The sequence below is a fragment of the Hermetia illucens genome, chromosome 1 (genome assembly GCF_905115235.1).
Source record: "Hermetia illucens chromosome 1, iHerIll2.2.curated.20191125, whole genome shotgun sequence".
NCBI classification, from domain to species: domain Eukaryota; kingdom Metazoa; phylum Arthropoda; class Insecta; order Diptera; family Stratiomyidae; genus Hermetia; species Hermetia illucens.
This window is the reverse complement of record NC_051849.1, coordinates 117,431,737-117,452,112: the sequence shown is the minus strand read 5'-3', so window position 1 is coordinate 117,452,112 and position 20,376 is coordinate 117,431,737. Positions and strand designations below refer to the sequence as shown.

Genomic DNA, 20,376 nt, shown 5'->3' with positions numbered 1-20,376 from the left:
AATGATAGAGCGATTCAGTAGTGCCGGGGTCTGAAAGCAAGTCGATGGAGATTAGATATCGTCTGCTATTTGTAGTGTAGCCTAAAATTGATAGAACAGTAGCTTCCCCCAAACTACAATTGGACATCCCATCCGAGCTCCCGTAGCTTCTGGCGGGTCATCAAAAATGTGTGAAGCCGAGCGTTGTCCTGGTGGAACGCAACACCATTCCTACTGACCAATTCAGGCCGCTTCTGGTCAATCACCTGCTTCGAACGGCCGAGTTGCTCACAGTAGCCATAGTTGAGCAGCCCATAGTGGATGATTCACTTCCAATCCTACCAAACACACAGCAAAACCTTCCCGACCGTCAATCCGGACTTGGCGATGGTTTGGGCCGGCCCGCCGCACTTCGACCACGATCTTTTTCGTTTGAGGTTGTCGTACGTGATCCACTTTTCATCATCCGCTTCAAAAATGGGCCGAATTCGTTCCGTTTCAGCAGTACATCGCAGGTTTTGATTCGGTCCAAGAGATTTTTTGCGTCAACTCGTGTGGCGCCCAACCATCCAGCTTTTTTTGGGATCCAATCTTTTGCAAATGATTCCAAACGGTTTTATGGTCTATACCCAGTTCCTGGCCAATAGAGCGAATGCTCACATGCCGGTCTACTTGGATGATTTCGACGACTTTATCCACCAGAACAAGATCGATCGAACCAACGCTGTTCTATGCGAATCGTTTCAGTATCGGGCCCATAAACTTCACAAATTTTATCGGCCGCCTTCGTTGCATTTTTACCTTTCAGGTAATAAAAACGTAAAATATGACGAATTTCTTGCTTTGTGGATTCCATCTTTGACGCACTATAACTTGAGACTGAAACGTACGATCACAACACTGCCAAAGAGACACTTGTAGCACAAATTGTCGTCTTCAAATAGCAAATAGTATGGCCCGATGCGATAAGTACAACACAAGAAATGGTTATGTGTCACCATCTATTGACAAAATACGACATTTCTTTTTCCCCAACCCAATATATCTACATTGAAAAATAAAAATTGTAGTTTGGAGGAAGCTACTAGTTTACCAAGTCGATGGAATTGAGGCGACCTGATGTGCTAGAGAAGCAGAACCCCTGAACAATAAGGAACCTAAAAGAAACGCGGAACAAAAATCATCAAAGATGTCCTTGGTGGTTACTTCGGTGTCGGGCAGGCAATTCGATAGAAGACACATCGTCTTGGTAGAATCGTTATCTGAGACCTCAAGAGGTCTAACGGCCTTTTTTCGCAATCCCCGCATATTTCTTGAACCAATTTGTTGGATGATAATTCAAGTGGGTCTTTCCAAGTTGTTCAATTTAATTATGTTTGAACAGCCGACTTGACGAGATTTGTAAATTTCGCGGCAATGCAAGGAAGTTCGGTCAGCAGTTAGCGAGATAATTAGTTGCTATTCTTTGGCACGTGTTGTTAATGAGACGAATCACTTCAGGCACTTCAGATATAACAGGTTTTGTGTATTTTCTGTGTAAGAATACTTGAATAAAAAAAAAGTTCGAAATGAGGATATCCGCGAACCATATGGGGGTGTGTGGGTGTGTCTTCTGAACACTCAGGCCTTGTTGGCCCATTGTACTCGCCATCCCCATCGAACGAAATATTTCGGATTCGTTAACGTATCGCAGGATTTCCGTTAGTGGATATGATGCTACCCGTCGCAACTGGAGGACATCGGCACCAAAGATCTGATGCCTGATGCGTACATAGGCATTCACATAGCAAATGCTCCGTGGATTCCGCTTCCTCATTACAGGAGGGACACGTATCATCTTGAATAATTCCTATTCTGAACATATGCCCAGCTCGTGAATTATGGCCTGTCAGAATGCCCACAATACTCCTGCTTTTCGACAGGATAAACTTTGCGGTACGCCTGTTCGGTTCTGATAGGAAAAGTTTGGTGTGTCTAGCAGCATTTAGGCTCTGCCACCTGTCATTGCGGAAAGTTGTTCCCATTTTCTGAAGACAGCCTTAACCAATGCTACTAGTGCTCCAATTGCTGGTTCCGGTGCCTCTACGCCACAATGACCAGGTACCCAGAGTAGTTCCACCTTACTGAATTTAGACCATATGGGAGTACACCGATGTTGGAAAAAAAACCTTATTAGAATCTAGTCGGTGTCTGTCTGTCACACCCGATTTATTCGGAAACGGCTGGATCGATTGCCACGAAAATTGGTGAGAGTATGTAATCTGTTCCCTTTACATGCAGTAAGTGCCACCATTTTGTGCTAAGTTTAAGGGGGGTTCCCCATACATGTGAATGGAGGGTGCAAATTTTTTCTCACAGAATGTAGCCATGTGGGGTATCAAATGAAATATTTCAATTAGTAGAAACTGGTTCAATATTTGAAATTGGGTGAAACAAACCAGAGTGAGAGCTCAAAATATGACCCCCAAAAAGTGTAACAGGTCTCGTTCTCAGAACCTATCCAACCGAAGAATCTCAAAAAAAATCACAGTGGTGTATCTTTACAAAATCTAGGCCTCAAAATATATCCGGTTTCGATATCTGTATAAATAAAGTTAATAATAGCATATTTCCACATTTTAGAAATTTACCCGGCACCCCCCTTATGTTCATCCCAGAAGTACAAAATTTGGCATGTGTGTAATGAAGAACAGAGTGCACAATTTGGTCAAGTTTGAAGAAAATCCAACTATTATTAACAAAGTTATAGAGGGTAAAACTTTACAATTTTTTGTGAATTTCGTGCAACCTGCATGACGTCATCATCACATATCAATTCGTCAATACCACAACGAAATGAGTTCTTATGAATGGAGTCCGAAAGAATTATTTGGTTTTAGTTTTTTAGTTATTTGTATATGAATATCAATTACTCCAACCAGACATGTATGTATGTATGCATATAGTATATGCGTGCTAATTAACTTTGCGGGTAGTGCCTAATTCAAATAGATATAAGAAGTAAATCGGAAATATGGGAACGATCAATTTATATACGTGCATATATGTGTACAGTATTCGGAAATAGGCAGTTTGTTTGGCTAGGGTAAGCGTAATATCTATGGCTGTTATACAGGGTGCGGCAGCATAAACTCAATAAAAACTATTATATGCATCGGAAAATATTTATTTATTTTTTATAATGTAGGTACATGTCTAAAGTTTTTATTTACATTGTTTTGAAGATCAAATCTGTTAGGTGACGTCCCCCATTCTCCATACATTGCGTAAACCGATTTCTGGCGTTTGTCATGACTCTTGTTAGCATAGCAGGTGTTATGTTGGCAATTTCTTCTTGGATGTTGGACTTCAAATCAAATCAAATGTTTGTTAACCGACCCACACAAATGAAAATGGGCTTCATCGCTAAAAAAAACAATAGCACCCTCGGGAACGACATCAAGAAGCTCACACGCGTTCATCCGAGAATTGAAGTCACGTTCTGAAAGTTCCTGCACTATCGCCATCTTATAGGGATGAAAATGAAGATCATCACGAAGAATTCTTCTCACAGAACGATCGGATAGTCCAAGGGCAGATGCGTGTTTGCGCGAAGAACGCCGTGGCGATCGCAACATTGACGCTCTCATTGCTTCAATGTTCTCAGGTGATCTAACGGGCCGAGGGACTCCAGTTCTTCCTTTTGTCGCACTTTCAGTTTGTCTGAATGTAGTGAGTGACCCATGTAACAATTGATTTGCGGTCTGGGACGAGAGCCAACGGGGCTAAATTAAAGCGATTCCGAAATGCACGCTGTATTGCAATAACCGAACATCCGCTTGAAAAGTAAACCTCAACGGCAAAGGCACGCTCCTCACTATTCCAACGAATGATGGCGACTGAACCGTGTCAGGACAAAACTTTACAGTATCCCTTCTTGAACGAGACCACTAGCGCTCCGCTATAATATCAACTAACTGAGTGGCGGCCATTTTAAAAAAGGAAGTTATGCTGCCGCACCCTGTATGTATGATACATATGTCTCGTAGTTTAGAAAAATATGAAGGAATATGTGGAATTTATAGCTATATACGAATAGAAAAATGTGCGTTGAAATTTCTTACATAAGATGAGCTCAAAACCTTTATACCCGAAGCGCGAGCTTCCGATATTCCGACTTGTTTCTTATTCGTAATGGATTGTGTAATTTTTCTTGAAAATCTTCTTTGCTTTCCTTCACGATATCGGTGATGAACCTTCGTTTTTGTTGAATCTTTCATCGGTTGGGGATACTGTTAGGAGTCGGGATATCATGGAATGATTTGTGTCGAGCTAGTTTTCTACTTTATTGTTGGTATGAATAGAAATAGATCTATCTCCTCTTCGCTGGATACTGTATTACCCATAGCTGTTCCTTTTGTTATTTTGAAGAAACGGCCCCTAAAGATAAAGTAGTTTTCTGTGAAGCATATAGATGCAAGTTTCTTTAGTAGTTTAGCTTTTTTAACCCTTCATGTATTGAACTAAGACGCAGTTCAACATAAACCGCGTATATGATCCAGTTATCCGGATCCAGTTGGAGAGCTTGCCGATCGGACGGAAAATATCCTTCGTAATCCGCCCGAAATGATCGATAATTGATTATCGAACCGTAGGTTAGGCTCTACTATGTGAGTGATAGCGAGCGTAACGCACGCAAGCTCCGGTACCGTGTGAAATCCTCAGAAGTGCAACATAGTATGCATCATAAATAAAAGGGAATGGTTTATTGCGGTGGTCAGAGAAGAAGAGATTGCCGTAATGATTTCAGAACCATATACCGCATAATAAAATAACTTCTTTATGAGCGCTAATCTTTCGATGGTCCTGTGAGGGACGTTAACGATCAACTCCTGTTCATCCAAGATGACGAACACCTGAAGGGGTGCAAGAATCACTTGACCATGGTTCTCGACCTTATCATATCCGATAAAGTTCCTCAAAATAAGCAGTTACAGAGGCAATGACGTCTTCGTTGTCCGTAAATCTCCGTCCACCGAGCCACTTTTTCAAGTTTGGAAATAAGAAAAAGTCACTGGGGGCTAAATCTGGTGAATACCAGATCGACCAATTCAAAGTTTAATTCTTTAATTTTAGCCACGAAGCACGTGTCAACTCGGGCGTTGTCGTGATGAAAAAGAATTTTTTTTCGCCAAATGTGGTGGTTTTTTTTAATTTCTTCTTTCAGCTGCCCTAATAATGATACATATTACTCACTAGTAATTGTTTTACCCTTTTCCAAATAGTCAAAAAAGATAATTCCACGGGCATCCCAAAAAACTGTAGCCATAACCTTACCAGCTGACTTTACGGTTTTCGCCTTTTTTGGAGCTGGTTCACCCGTGCCGATCCACTGTTTTGACTGTTCCTTCGTCTCAGGAGTGTAGTGGTGTATCCACAGTCACAAACCGACGAAAAAAATCCTCAGGATTCCGACTTATGCGCGCCAAAAGAGCCTCAGAGGTGACCACTCTATTTCGTTTATTCTCAGCTGAGAGCAAACGCGGCACCCATCTTGCTGATAGCTTTCTCATGCCTAATTTTTCATGTATAAAAAACTGTACCTATTGATATCCCTGTGGCCACAGCTAACTCGCGCACTCTTAATCTTCTATCCTTCAACACCATATCGTGGATTTTATTGATGATTTCGGGAGTAGTCACTTCTACGGGCCTTCCTGAACGTGGTTCGTCACTTGTTAATCTACGACCACGCTTAAATCCATTTACCCAATTATAAAGCGTTGCTAAAGCGGGGGCAGATATGCCATGAACCGAGTCTAATTCATTTTTTATCTCATATGGAGTTAAGCCCTTTAAATGAAAATGTTTTATTACCGCTCTGAACTCGTTTTTTTTCCATTTTTTTTAACAAGCCATTTCTTTTTAAGGTTTTGTGTAAACACGAAACCTTATTAAAATCGGTTTACTGTCTGTCTGTCTGTCCGTCACACGCATTTTTCTCGGAGACGGTTATAGCGATTGATACCAAATTTGGCAAGAAGGTGGGAACTGTGAACGCTCACGCATACAGTGAATTACATCCTTTTACGTCGAATTTAAGGAGGGGTCCCCATACATGCAAAAGGGGGGTGTAAAATTTTTTTTCATCAAATATAATCATGTGGGGTATCAAATTAAAGGTCTCGATTAGTACTTTTCAAAGCTGATCTTAGTTTTGACATTCGTTGGAAGGGTCGGGAACGCGGGGGGTTGAAAGTGATCACTTCTTTAAGGGGGCCATTCTCAGAAACTACCAAACGGAAAAATCTGAAAAAAATCAGGAGGCTGCCACTATATGGCGCCTGGGCTCCGAAATACCTTCCATGCCGATATCTGTTTAAATAAAGTTAATAATAGTATATTATTGCAATTTTTTGTAATTGGTTAGAAACCCCCCTTAAGTTTATCCTAGTACCATGAAATTTTGCAGTGATATAGACTGTAATATAAAGCATAATCTTACCAAGTTTGGTAGAAATCGCACTATTGCTAACAAAGTTATAATACCTCAAATTGGTTGCTTCTTTGAAAATTAAAGACTATGAATGTCAACATCAGCCGAAAGTGGATATTCTCACATAATATATGGATATATTACGTGCTACGTACTAAGAAATACACAAAACCTTTCGTACCTGAAGCGTCCAGCTTCCGGTTTCCCGACTTGTTTTTCAATGCGTAAACTCAGAAGATGTGGACTGTGACTGCACTATATATCTGACTAAAAACAGATGATTTAGGGCGATTCGCGCGCCATCCGTTGGTCATTCTAAGCACTTATTGAACTACCCTCGTACGTTAAGTTTTGGGAATCCAAGACCTTTCCCAGAAAGTGGAAGAAGGCGATAATCATTAAGATTCCCAAGAGGGGTTCCCGTTCTGAAGTGCATTTCCATGAATCATGAATGATGGCACATATGCGCGGTCAATGCGCTTTGCCCCATTAAAAGGTGAATTAATAGCTTTATTTAAGCAGATAAGGATGTGGCGCAGCGAAGTTAACAACATTCCACCGCCATTCGAAATTTATTTCGAATGTTGTTAATTAGATTGACAGTGGCCAGCATCGGTGTTCTCCGTGGCGCTGTTGGTATCTGCAATTTTTTTTGGCAGAAGTCTACTACCTTACCGGTGATATTTGGATGTTTTCACCCAATTTGTGCTTCAAATCTTGTGTGACGTCAGCGGCGTTGAGAACACGGACTAGGAGCGATTGTCCGATCGTTGGCATCATATAAGTTCACAGCAAATCGATTGCAGCCAGTGCGGTGAGCCAAACTCAACAATCAACTACTTCGACGACGTCGCCGCAAGGAGCCACCGAAAGGAAAAAATTAAAAATGTTCGTCGTTGGAGTTTCGCTTTTGTGGCGAGTTCTTTTCTTTTCTTTTTGGCCTACGCATCCGCTTCGGAGTGCGTTGTTGTTGTCTGCGTTTCACTCATGCGAGCATTTGTGGGTACAGCCTGCCGTAGTTAGTGCAGGGCCTTGTTAGAATCCGATACAGCCGCGTCTTCGACAAAACTCACGTCGTTAACTTAGCTTTAGTTATGTCGTTTGACAATTAAGACGCCGCAGGCCCATCAGACCCTCATGTGACCGCTCTCGCTATCCGCGTCCCTACATTTTGGCGACGGAATCCAGAACTGTTCGTTCATTTAGAGGCGCAGTTCCACATGTCCGGAATAACGGCGGACGCAACCAAATTTAACCACGTGATTGTAGGTCTGGATGAGGAGTCCATCCTCCTGGTCGCCAACATTGTGAAATCGGCCTCCTACACACTGTTGAAGACCGAGTTAATCAAACGCCTGTCGGTAGTCAGCTAAGCTGGATCACTTGCTGGCAGGTTTTTCGTTGGGCAATCGAACTCCCAGCCAATTGCTTCGCGAAATGAGGCAATTGGATGGGAGCAAGATCTACGACGACTTGTTAAAATCACTCTGGCTGCGACGACTCCCGAAAGGCACCCAGACGATCCTCGCGTGCGTATCTGGTTCGTTGGAGGCGCCGGCGGCTGCGGCCGATAAGGTGCACGAAGTGCGCGCGCGTCCAACAATAGCGGCCGTTCAGCAGCCTTCTGACGAAGTTGACGAGGTGAAGCGTGAAATAGCCGCACTAGTCGCCAATATGACTGAAATGAGGGCGACGCTAGACGCTCAGCGTTCGGGCGTCAGGTCGCGAGTTCGCTCACGGTCTTCTGCTCGAAAAGGGCGATCGGGTAACAGGTCGTCAGGACAACCTACGGGCCGGAGTATTTGTTGGTACCATCGCAGATTTGGCGAGAAAGCCATCAAATGTACGATCCCATGTAAATCCGCACCTCAAAAAACTGAGTCCGCGGGGGGGTCCTGGCGACGACCACCCAGAACACAACGCCACGTCGCCTAACAATTTATGACCCTCTCAGCAGCCGCAGTTATCTCGTAGATACTGGTGCAGAGGTTTCGGTTCTTCCCGTACCCCCGTACCATCAACTATTTCCTCAATCTTTAAAACTGACGGCAGCAAATTCCTCCCGAATTAACACATACAGGTATAGGCAAGTGGACGTGAGTTTTGGCTTGCATAGGACGTTCCCTGGCCGATGTCAGTTTCCCCATACTAGGCGCAAACTTCTTGTGTCACTATGGGTTGCTGGTGGACTTGCAAAACAAGTCTCTTATAGATCCCACGACCAACCTTAATTCGTCGGGCCAAATAGCATCTCACCCAAGCACCAATCTTTCCATACTTTTAGAGGACATTACCGACTCTCGCGTTCGGGCATTCCTCCAAAAGTTCAGCCAGATTACTACGGAATGTAATCTCTCTAAACTAGTAACCAATGTGCAGCATCACAATAACACCACTGGCTCCCCTACCTTCTCGAAGGTGCGTCCTCTACCACCCCAGAAACTCGCTATTACACGGAAAGAGTTTGAACAACTTATCCAACAAGGTATCTGCAGACCTTCAGACAGCTGTTGGATTTCCCCACTCCATATGGTCCTTAAGCCAAAGGACGAATGGCGACCCTGTGGGGATTACAGAAGGCTAAACGCACAGACCGTTCCAGACCGATATCCCATTCCACTCATCCACGACTTTGCACAACATCTCACAAACTGCCGCATCTTTTCGACCTTGGATTTAACCAAGGCGTATCACCAAATACCTGTAGTTCCAGAAGACATTCCAAAGACACCCGTTGGACTCTCTGAGAAATGCAAGTTCCTCCAGACACAGGTGAGATTCCTCGGCCACTTCATTTCCCCTGACGGAATACACCCCGACCCAGACAAGGTGCAAACGATGAAGGCTTTGCGGAGGTTCTTGGGCATGCTAAATTTTATCGTCGTTTCCAGCCCAAGGCCGCCCAACACCAGTTGGTTTTGAACGCGTACTTGTCTAGCCCAAAACAAAGGACACACAGAGAGATTGTGTAGTCTGAAGAGGCTGTCCGCGCGTTCGATAAATCCCGACAGCAACTGGCTGATGGTACACTCTTAGCATTTCCCCGACAAAATGCACCCCTAGGCAGTTTTGTTGATGCCTCTGACATCACGGTAGGTGCTGCTCTTCACCAAAAGGTGAATCACATCTGGCAGCCGTTGAGCTTCTTCTCCAGACAGTTAAACCCTACTCAACGGAACTACAGCACTTACGATCGAGAACTGCTCGCCGCGTATTTGAGCATTAAGTACTTCTGCTTCTCCCTTGAAGACCGTTCACAGTGTTCATGGACTATAAGCCTCTCATGTCTGCTTTGAAGTAAAAGCCCGACAAAGCGTCCCCTCGTCAGCTTCGACACCTGAGCTTTATAAGCCAGTTCACGTCTGACATACAACAAGGACAACATAATTGCTGACGCTTTGTCACGTTTCCCCGAGGTTAACGTCCCCGCCTCACCCGACTTCTCGGCTATCGCCAAGGCGCAGATAGATGACGCAGTACTTCAGAGCCCCAAATCCAACCCCAAATATAAATTTCGGGAGTTGCCCATCTTCGGCTCGGGACCTCGGCCATACATTCCGGCCACCTTTCGCAAACAAGTGTTCCACGCGGTTCACCACGTAGCGCATCCAGGCAACAGGTCAACAAATCGGTTAGGCACCGAGAAATACTTCTGGCCCTCCATGAATAAGGACATCAACTCCTGGGCCAGAGCGTGCATCGCATGCCAGAAGTGAAAGTTCACCATGTATGTAAGAAAAGAAGTGGGCTCATTTCCCCGCACCACCAAGCGATTCCACACCATACACCTCGACATCGTAGGACCCTTGCGAGACTCGCACGGTTACAAGTATTGCCTTACAATCATCGACAGGGTTACGCGGTGGCCGAAGCCCTCTGTCGAGAGTGGATCCTTCGCTTTAGCGTCCCTTCAGTGATCATCACTGACCAAGGAATGCAATTTGAGTTCACCCTTTTCTCGGAGTTGGGCAAACTCCTGGAATTCAAACGCCAGCGAACTACGGCTTACCACCCGCAATTCAATGGGATGCTAGAGCGTTGGCACCGGACGCTGAAAGCCGCCATTATAGCTCGCGATTATCCGTCCTGGAGTCAGGTCTTGCCTCTCGTCCTACTCGGCCTACGAACAACCCGCCGAGAGGAATTTCCTGCCAGCCCCGCGGAGCTGGTATACGGGGAGAACCCAAGACTTTCAAGTGATCCGGTCTTCGACAAGAGATCGGGTCTCACAGATTCGGGAGTGCTGTGCCTGCTGAAAGACAACCTTCGCCACATTAAAGGCACACCTCCCACACGACACTCGTCCGCACCTGCCTGCGCGCCCAAGAAGCTGGACACCTGCACGCAAGCCGTTGCAGCCTCCATACGAAGACCCGTACCGTGTTCTCGAGCGTGGGGAGCATTTCTTCCAGCTCGGGATCGGGGGACAAAAAAAGGTCGTTTCCTTATCCAGGCTGAAGCCCGTTTGCGCCCCAAATCAACGTCGCGTTCGCTTCGCCGTATGATGGGGAACGCAGTTCCAAAGTCAGTCGCTGAAACCCGTAGGTTTCATCTGAGGGCGGAGTGATGTGGCGCAGCGGGGTTAACAACATTCGAAATAAATTAAATTGACTGTGGCCACCATCGGTGTTCTCCGTGGCGGAACAGGCCATGATTGAAATAATGGATTTCGAATAAAATGAATTGAATTTTAATGTCAGTTGTTTTAAGTGAGAAGTCAGAATTTGAGGAATGAAGAACTCTTGTGATTCTTTGAATTTAGTTTTGTAGTTACAATTTAAGTTAATTAAAAATAATAAAAGCAAAATGTTTTAATGGAATAGACTGTGTTCTTAATAAAAGAAAATATAACTATAGGCTGATCGATCGGAATCTGTTCGCGTCGGTATAGAAAACTCAGGATTTCCTCAGAAAGATCAACCCTTCTCAAAAAGGGTATGGTATTTTGAGTGCCAGGTATGGTATGGGAACAGCTTTTTCAGATTTTTGAGTTGGATAGTTTCTAAGAATGGTGCTGTGAAATAAATGATAATTTTCTAACCCCGCGTCAAAACTATGACTGGCTCCGAAAAGTACTAATCGAGACCTTTCATTTGATACCATGCCGATGTTTGGCGAAAGAAATGATAGACACCCATTTGGCATATATGCCCCCTTCCCCTCCTTAAACTCAAATAGAATGATATCAATTATTGCATACATCCATCCACCCCACCAAGTTTCGTGTCAATTGGTATAGCCGTTTCTGGGAAAATCGCGTGTGACAGACAGACAAGCAGATATTGAACCGATTCTAATAAAGTAAAAAGAGAATATTAAGGTTGTGTTATTATAGTAGGAATAGTAGTTGCTAGCTTTAATCTAATTATAATAAGGTGACAACATACGTATTGCTATTGGCTTGCAGGTGGTAGACATTTGCTTGCGGTGAACGATTACGGATGAACCAGATAAGACGAACTGGGATGTTTAAGGTAGTAGTACAGATGCTTGAAATTTTAACGTTATCTCATTATTTTGTTATTTTTTTTCAATAAGAAAGTAATAGTAATGATGGAAGCTTAAAATATACAATAACATTTTCTGTTACTTAATTTTGCATGAATGAATATGTTTTTTATGACCAAAGTAGACTCCTTGAAAAAAAGATTACCTCACTCAGGGAAGCACAAAGCCTTCTGTGGTGGTCCGAATTAAAAAAAAATTACTTTCCATTCTATAGACTTGCGGAACCTCAAATATTTTTTCTTTCTGATGAAATTTTTTTTTTTAATATTTATTAGAAAATTAAATATTTTTGAGGTTCCGCATACCCATATGAATGTGTAGAAGAAAGAATTCAAACTTCAATTAAATCGGCTAAGCCATTGTTTGAGTGCTTTCCCGAAACTTTGGTTTCGAGTAAAACGCGTTTAAAGTTTTAACAATAGATTTTTCGTAGCAAAACTTACTAATAAGCTGTTCCAAAATTCTTTCTCGTATACTATGCCGATTTCTTATTTTTAATAGTATATGCGCACTTTTACATAATGCCTAGACCTTGTTCAGTTGACTATAACAGTACAGTGCGAACCGTTCTTTGTGCTACAACCTTACAAATATCTTGAATTTCAATTTGGGATTTTTACTGTACATTTTCAATATGTTATACTTGAAAATCGTTACATTGTCTTACTACCTTAAGGAGGTAGGACGCTTGTATTTCTTCACGCCCCCTGATTTATCTTGACAAAACCCCAGCTATAGAATAGAAATGAATCGAGGGAGATGAACATCACTAAGGATCAAAACAAACTATATGCATAGATGAATGGAGTTGACGGACTTTTTAATTCTTCTTTTGTTGGTATCGGTAGATTGAGTAAAGCTATCTTAGATACGATAGACCCGAAAAATGAAAAGCGAATTACTAATGGGCTAGCGGAATTGAATACCAAAGAGAATCGAACTTTTAACCCGCTGGAGGTACAGCTTAGCATGATGAACACCAATTATGAGTTATTTAACAGGACGCAAGTGCAGCAAACGAATGCAAATAAAGCACATCTTTAACAGCTCCTTAAATTCGACAAAGAATGACCGTGAGCATCGAAGGACTATGAAGTGATCCTAACGAACTTTTTTTGCTAGCTCAACTGAAGATTCAGCTTTTGCTGGACCTTCAACAAACTCTAGGGGGTTCATTGGGAGTGCGAAACATGGAAGACTAAACCCTGACTTACTTCATAACCAGGACGTCCTAGCACTATTGAAGCAGTTACCAAACCAGGGTTCGAATGGTGTAAAGCGGTCGTGATCTTCGGTTTCGACCCGATATGTAACACACGAAAGTCACTATTATTGAAAGGATGTGTGTAACAAATTTTTATGTTAATTGTGGGGATAGATTAATAATCAGTGGCTGTTCATCCCAAGGAATGTAGTGGCGGTTGCGGCTCACTGCTCAAATGGCAAAAGAGAATATAGTATCCCCCAGTGGGATTGATACTTGGAGACTGGTGTGTTTTTCAAGGTGGCGATACATACGGGTCGATGCTGTGATGTGGTTCAATCGTTGCCGAAGAGGATTCGTGATTATATGCGGGTTAACCAAATAAGACACTTGCACGTACTGAATGCCGACGAGTAGCTAGCTAGGCGGGTCAAGTCAGTGAGAAGCTGCATGGGTACATATCAATAGGAAAGCTGGGCGTTCTGTTTATTTTTATCATTGCAGTGGCATCGTTGACATATGCCAGGCAGAAAAGAACAACAAGGAACAAGTCTGTTGGGGTAGCAAACGGTCAAATCAATAAAAAGGAACGCCTTCAACAACGGCCATCAACCAAAGAATGTCAACGCACCAGAAAAGGGGGTGTCATTTTGAATTATCCAATAAAATTACCGACTCCACAAGAGTTAGCATCATCAACGTGCCGAGTCGTATCGGGTCACGGACATCTATCATGAAAAAAAATGAATAAACACAGCAACCAAATTGTCAGCATATCGATCATTAAGTTAAACTAGACTAATAAAAAGATCATAGTGTAAGTTTCAACAGCCACATTAAGATTGGAATTTGGATATAGCACATTAACACACGTCAGGTTATTGTACAATAAATATTGTACAAAGTTTAGATTAACTAATAACTACATACATATATATGTTGACATATGGCGGCGCAAAATTTCACGATCTGCTCTGAGGCCAACGGAGGAAGTTGACGTCCAAAGGGCAGTCCATTACAGTTTTCTCTCGCTATATTTTTTCGTTTCCTCGACTACCATTGCTCTCCCGCCGTATCTCCTTGGCTCCGGGTTTGAGAAGAAGGCAATTAGAACGAATATAAATATTAACAAAGCCGGGGTTTTTGGCTCATAAGTAATTTGCACTCGTCCTATTTGCTATACTGACCAGAATATCGAAGACACCGAATAGTTTGTGTACTTAGAAAGCGTTGTTTTGGCCGACGGTTGCATCGGACTTGATGTTGTCCAATCGTTTCGAAACCAATAACAAGCAGTTCTACAGCAAATTAGGAAATATAGCTATCTCAAGACCATGAAGCAGCCTCTTCAACAGCTCTTCCGGTATTGCTATATCAAAGCAGCATATGGAAAGTGACCGCCAGTCTTACTCAAAAGTTCAAAATTTTCACCATGCAGTCGAATCCACTATCCCAATTTTAACCTACTATAACTTTGTGAATAATGATAGGATTTTATTTTACCGTATTTTTACGGAACAATTTCAATATAAAATAATATACTATCATCAACTTTATTTGAGCAGATATTATAACGGAGAGTAGATACGATATGCATGGCCACCACGATTTTGTTTTCAAATTTTTCAATAGAGTGGTTTCTGAGAACAGGTCCTTGAAGTAATTGACCCTTTTCGAAACCCCGCAATCGTTCCCTTTGCACCCAATTTCAAAACTAATACCTCCTTCTGAAAGTACTAATCGAAACCTTTCATTTAATACTCGACACGACCAAGAGAAAAACTTGTTTTCAACCAAACCTTAAGAACAAGTCGGAATACGGGAAGCTTCGGGCATAAAGGTTTTATGTTCATCTTATGTAAGAAAGCACAAGACTGTCGTACAGAAGGTTGCGGTTCAAATCTCGCTGGTGGCAGTGGAATTTGTATCGTGATTTGATGTCGGATACCAGTCGACTCAGCTGTGAATGAGTACCTGAGTCAAATCAGGGTAATAATCGGGCGAGCGCAATGGTGACTACATTGCCTCCTACAGAGTACTGTAATCCTGTAGTGTACCGTTACGGTCTTGAATGAAGTCCTCTAACACACTTCAAGGCCCTAATCCATTATGGATTGTTGCGCCAACGATTATTATTATTATGTAAGAAACTTTCTGAGCACATTTTTCCATTCGTATATGGCTAAAAACCCAAAATATTCCTTCATATTTATTTCAAATTATACTATACGCACATATTACAGATGTTTTGTTTCACACTAAACCTTAAAAACAGCAACATTTATTATTGTATAATAACCGAGATTAAGGGGGTCATCTCATGTGAAGGTTGTTTTTTTCGCTTTTTTGAGAATAGTATTTTTACAAATACAAATTTTTCACCATACATTTACTAATATCTTGAGCATGCGTAGTAATTTTTCCAGACCGATGGCATAGTTCATTATTGAAATACAGAGCAACTTATACACCCATCTCCAAAAAAGATGTTTTTCTGCTCCCACGCTAGAGGGCGCTGTGATCATCTTTTAAAAAAAAGTAAACGGTATTTTAACGTGCAGACCTAACCACAGTCGGCAAACTAGGATTATTAAAAAATATTGAAAGATAAATTTCTTATTAAACTTTCTTTTTGTAAACTTTGATGTTTTCTCAAGGCTTTTTTAATGAATGAAAAAAACTACTGAATGAATCGCAATTATCCTAGTTCGCCACCATAGAAATATATTCTGAATAAGTCATGAAAATTTCAAACAATTTCGTTGAATAGATTTTGGGCTATGGTGGCAGCAGATTTTCAACTTGCAGTTTCGAGAAAAACGCATTTAAAAAATAGAGTGCGATTCTTAACCATAAAATCTTATACTTACCATTAATCTTCTATGCGTAGTCCATAAACCTTAGGTTTCTTGAAGAAACACATGCAAAGCCTTAGATTCAATTCTTATGATGAGCGAAGTCATTCGAACGTCATTCAGACCGATAAATACGCAGTTTACTACGGCGATCGACGTAAACCTGGTATGCGACATTTTACCTATTTAACACTGTTATTTCCGAACGACTCCGAATATCAACAAATCATTTTTCCCATATATTCTACACTAATCTAGATGCAATTGATGCCAAAAAAATTCTATTCCTTGGATCCAACACACGGGATGACCCCGTTAATGATCAGAAAATCACCGTAGTGTATGCAATATTTCACTCATAGAAAGAGACTTAAAATAAACTTATTTCTGGTCAAAAGATAGTTCGAATTAGATGAAACGAGGCAAACATGATCGAACGCCAGAGCTTGAAATGACTTTCAATATTACGGCAAAAAGAAAGGATTTAGAGATATAAATTATACAATTAGAAAAATCACTAGGATGAGATATAAGAATAACATAAATCAGGAATTTAAATTAAGTAGAAGTCTATTGACCAATGTATTAGGAGCCTATCGTTTAGTTTACTCTTTTTAGTCATCTAAAGCCCTTTTAAAATCGAAAAATATCATTATTTAAAACAATATCAACAATATACTAGGCTAATTGACGGGACCACCTATATTGTCATATAGATATGTAGAATGTGTTGTTGGTACACTTTCCTATCTGGATTTTTTTTGTTATTAAAATTTGTAGCTTCAAAAGCATAGCGATTCCAATTTTCATTATCTCCAAATCTCTCAATATTGTCCAAACGTACTTATATCGATTCATTTCATTACTGGTCAGCCGTCACACGAAAATTTAGATTGTTACAGGCGGATGTTTGATCGAGTTTTCATTTTATTCAAAATGATAATATCTTCACATACTTACTTCTCTTCGGGACAGTAAATGGGGACGAGTAGAGAAAACGTGTACTACAGCTTCTCGAGTTCTTTCAGCGGCTACTATAACGGGAGTCATACCTGAAAAATGAAAGAAGTAGGTTTAGATTTTACATTCTCTGCACACAATATCCACTGCTATACGCACCATATTCATTTAACTTTAACACTGCACCATGATCTAAAAGGGCACTACATATTTCTACATGGCCACATTCTGCAGCATAATGTAAAGCGGTTGCACCACATAGTGCCTGCTCATTTGGATCGGAACCAATTGACAAAAGATACTCTACCTAAAAAACACATATTTAATTATTTGTTCTTGTGAATGAGTCTGTAATAATAATAAAAATAACAGATGATAAACAAATCAACAACAGCCTCTTTTGGACATAAAATTGGTTCAAATGGACTTTCCTCGCTATTGAAAGCTAGTTGAAAGTTCTTATAAGTTAAATTTAAATTGGCGTGAGAATTTCAATTTTACAATTCCCTCCCAAAAGTTTCTCTAAATGAATAAGTTTATAATAGTTTATCGGGCATAACCACTTAATACGTACCACATCTGTGTGACCTTTATACGCAGAAATCATTAAACAAGTATTGTTGTATGCATTGGCCAGATTAATATCTGCTCCATGAGTAACAAGATATTGTACAATGTCCATACGACCTGTGGATGACACATAATCTATAAATCCCAATAATACTAAGCAAATATATTAGCATAAAGACGACGGGGAACTTTCACCGGATTATGCAATGCTTCCTTTTATCAATGACAAATTTGTACTACGTAATTATACATTGTAGTTGTATCCTGACATCCACAGTTCTCTTATTTCGCATTGTTACTTTTAATTGTAATCATATTCTGATGGCTTTCCTGATGCTCTTAAAACAAAGTATTAGTATTGAAAACTCGGTGTTCTGGTTAATGTTTCCATGTTGGCGGCCTAAACAAATGCGAATGTACATTACGTGACCTACAGCCTTGGCCAAAATTATTAGGCATCCCTAAAAAATGTTGATACATTGAAAAGTGCAAATTACTTTTACGACCCTTTGGATACAACCTAGGCTGATACCGTTACATGAACAACAGGAAGCTTTTTATGAAGTAAAGCTCAAAACATTTTTCTTAGTTTTTCTTAATGATGTGTTATCAATTTCTATTTCCTATTGTTAGTGTAAGCACGTGGTTCTTTGTTGTTTTCTGTTTAAGTCCGAATATTGTGATTCCGAAAATGGTAAAATGAGTGAGCTTTCAATAGCAAAAACAATAAATAATTGTTTTTAGAGAAAAATGAAATCTTATATTGAAATATCAAAGTTAGTGAAGTGTTTGCGATGAACAGTTCAGTCGATTATTAAAAGGTTTAATGGGACTGGGGCTGGCCCAGTTCCCATCTTTGAGGCAGTTTAGGGTTTAGCTTCATATTTAATATGTATACATACATACACAAGATGTTCCTAGGAATTGTGTACCACACGTACTCGATAGGGATTTCTTTATTTTCGAATACCCAGCCTCATTAATTTATAAAGTCTCGGAGGGGGACTCAGACTGGTTGTGGGCGGCACCCCAAAAGGATAAGGAGGTATAGAAGAGCTTTCAACTCGACGTAAGTTTGTGCTTTCTTGCAAAAGATTAAAGATGACACAGATATTAATCTTCGCATCCACTAGTTTGAATGACAGATATGTAGTTGGCACATACCAGCTCTTCTACCTTGAGGTAGTGGGTATATATGCGCCATTGTTTCTAGTTACCTGAAATGCGCTTCAGCTCTTCCCACGATTTCCCGATATACCCGCACTCTTTCTCTACTGTTTTGCGCCAAGTGCTCTTGAGCCGGCCCACTCGTCGCCCAACTTGGGAGAGTAGATTCCACTGCAAGGCGTAGCTAACAATGTAATTTCGCCCCTTCTTAATGAATGACCTTACCACAGCCACTTCGCCTTCCGATCACATCACGTACAAGCACCAGGCCTATACGACGACCGAGTTCTCCGTTTGTAATAGTATCAGGACCGCTTACTCCGATGATATGACGCAGACAGGTGCTGACGAAGGCTTGGAGCCTCCGAGTGAAAGTGTTGGTTATTTTCCAACGGTTGCTCCCATATAGCAGCAGAAAGAATATTAGCATGAACAGTCTCAACTTTATATTGGTGTTGAAATAACTACATTTCTAGGTTTTGGACAAAGCAGCAAAAGCGTATCTAGCACTGCTGCTGCATCGGGCCACACACAGTTCGGTGCCACAGTCGGCAGGAACCACGCTTCCTAGAGATACAATTAATCGACGCCAGTATGAGAACCATGGTTTTATTGGTGTTTATCTTCAGTCCAACTTTATTTGCCTCCAAATCCAGAGCCACTTTGCTGAGGTCCGGTGAGAGAGCAAACAGGTGTCATCAGCGTTGTCGAGGTGTTTAAGGAAAGATGTCAACGTCCATTGAATGCACCCACGTCCTCTGAACAAGACAGTATGCAGAACGTCACAGATAACAAGAAGAAATAATATCCTCTGAGAATTTACCTCGAAGTAGCACGTGATACTTGATGCCATCACATGTCTTTCTAATAATAGCTATGAGTTTCTCCGGAATGCCTCTCCTGCGCCAAACACACTTTCTGTTCACGCTATCGAAAGCTTTCTTGAAATCGATGAGACGAAAGTGAAGCAAAAATCTAAATCTAATGTGGTTTCGGTGCATTTCCTCAAGTGGAATTTTTTGTTAAAATTCCCTGTACTGTTTCAACATGATCCGTGGAGTTCTGTCAATGTGGTCAATGCAGCAAAATCCGGAGCGGAAACCAGTCTGCTCTTTGTTGCGCAAGCGCATAGGAAAAAATCAAAAAAAGACTAAAGATTTTTTCTAGTGAAACGATAGTTGAAGTTGGTTGATAGTTGAAGGTGTTACACTTTTACAGTCAAAAAGTCACTAGAATGAGAAACAGAATAGCACGAATACATGAATTTAAATTAAATACAGGTCTGTCGACACAAGGTGCCAGTAGACTATCATTTAATTTCCTCCTAAAGCCCATTTCAAACGCAAAAGAGTCATAATTTAAAAAAATATCAACAATAGTCTCGTCTAATTGATCGAGGAAAGCAGCCTCCTCTCTGCCGATCAAGTTTTCGAGACGTTCTTTGATGTGTTCCATGATTATTTTCACTATTATCTTTGTAGCGGCAGGGAACACGCAGATACACCTCCAATTGCCACACTCAAAATGGGTGCTCTTCTTTGGAATTAATTGTTATCACCTTCTTCCACACTCTGGTAAAAGTCGCGGATTCCCAAGATTTCCATAAAAATGGAAGTAGCAGATCTGCAGTAACTGCAGCTTGAGCGACACAGTCGAAC

General features: G+C 41.3%; 1 protein-coding gene across 1 annotated transcript in view; it reads right to left on the bottom strand.

Moving 5' to 3' along the window:
* LOC119650069 (protein fem-1 homolog B) overlaps positions 1–20,376 on the bottom strand; it is a 56,438-nt gene that overhangs the window by 15,220 nt on the left and 20,842 nt on the right. Inside the window, exons 4-6 of the mRNA XM_038052569.1 lie at positions 17,556–17,668; positions 17,141–17,288; positions 16,982–17,073 (exon numbers count right to left, since the gene is read on the bottom strand). Coding sequence (XP_037908497.1) covers positions 16,982–17,073; positions 17,141–17,288; positions 17,556–17,668 — 353 coding nt within the window. The remainder of the gene's footprint in view (positions 1–16,981; positions 17,074–17,140; positions 17,289–17,555; positions 17,669–20,376) is intronic.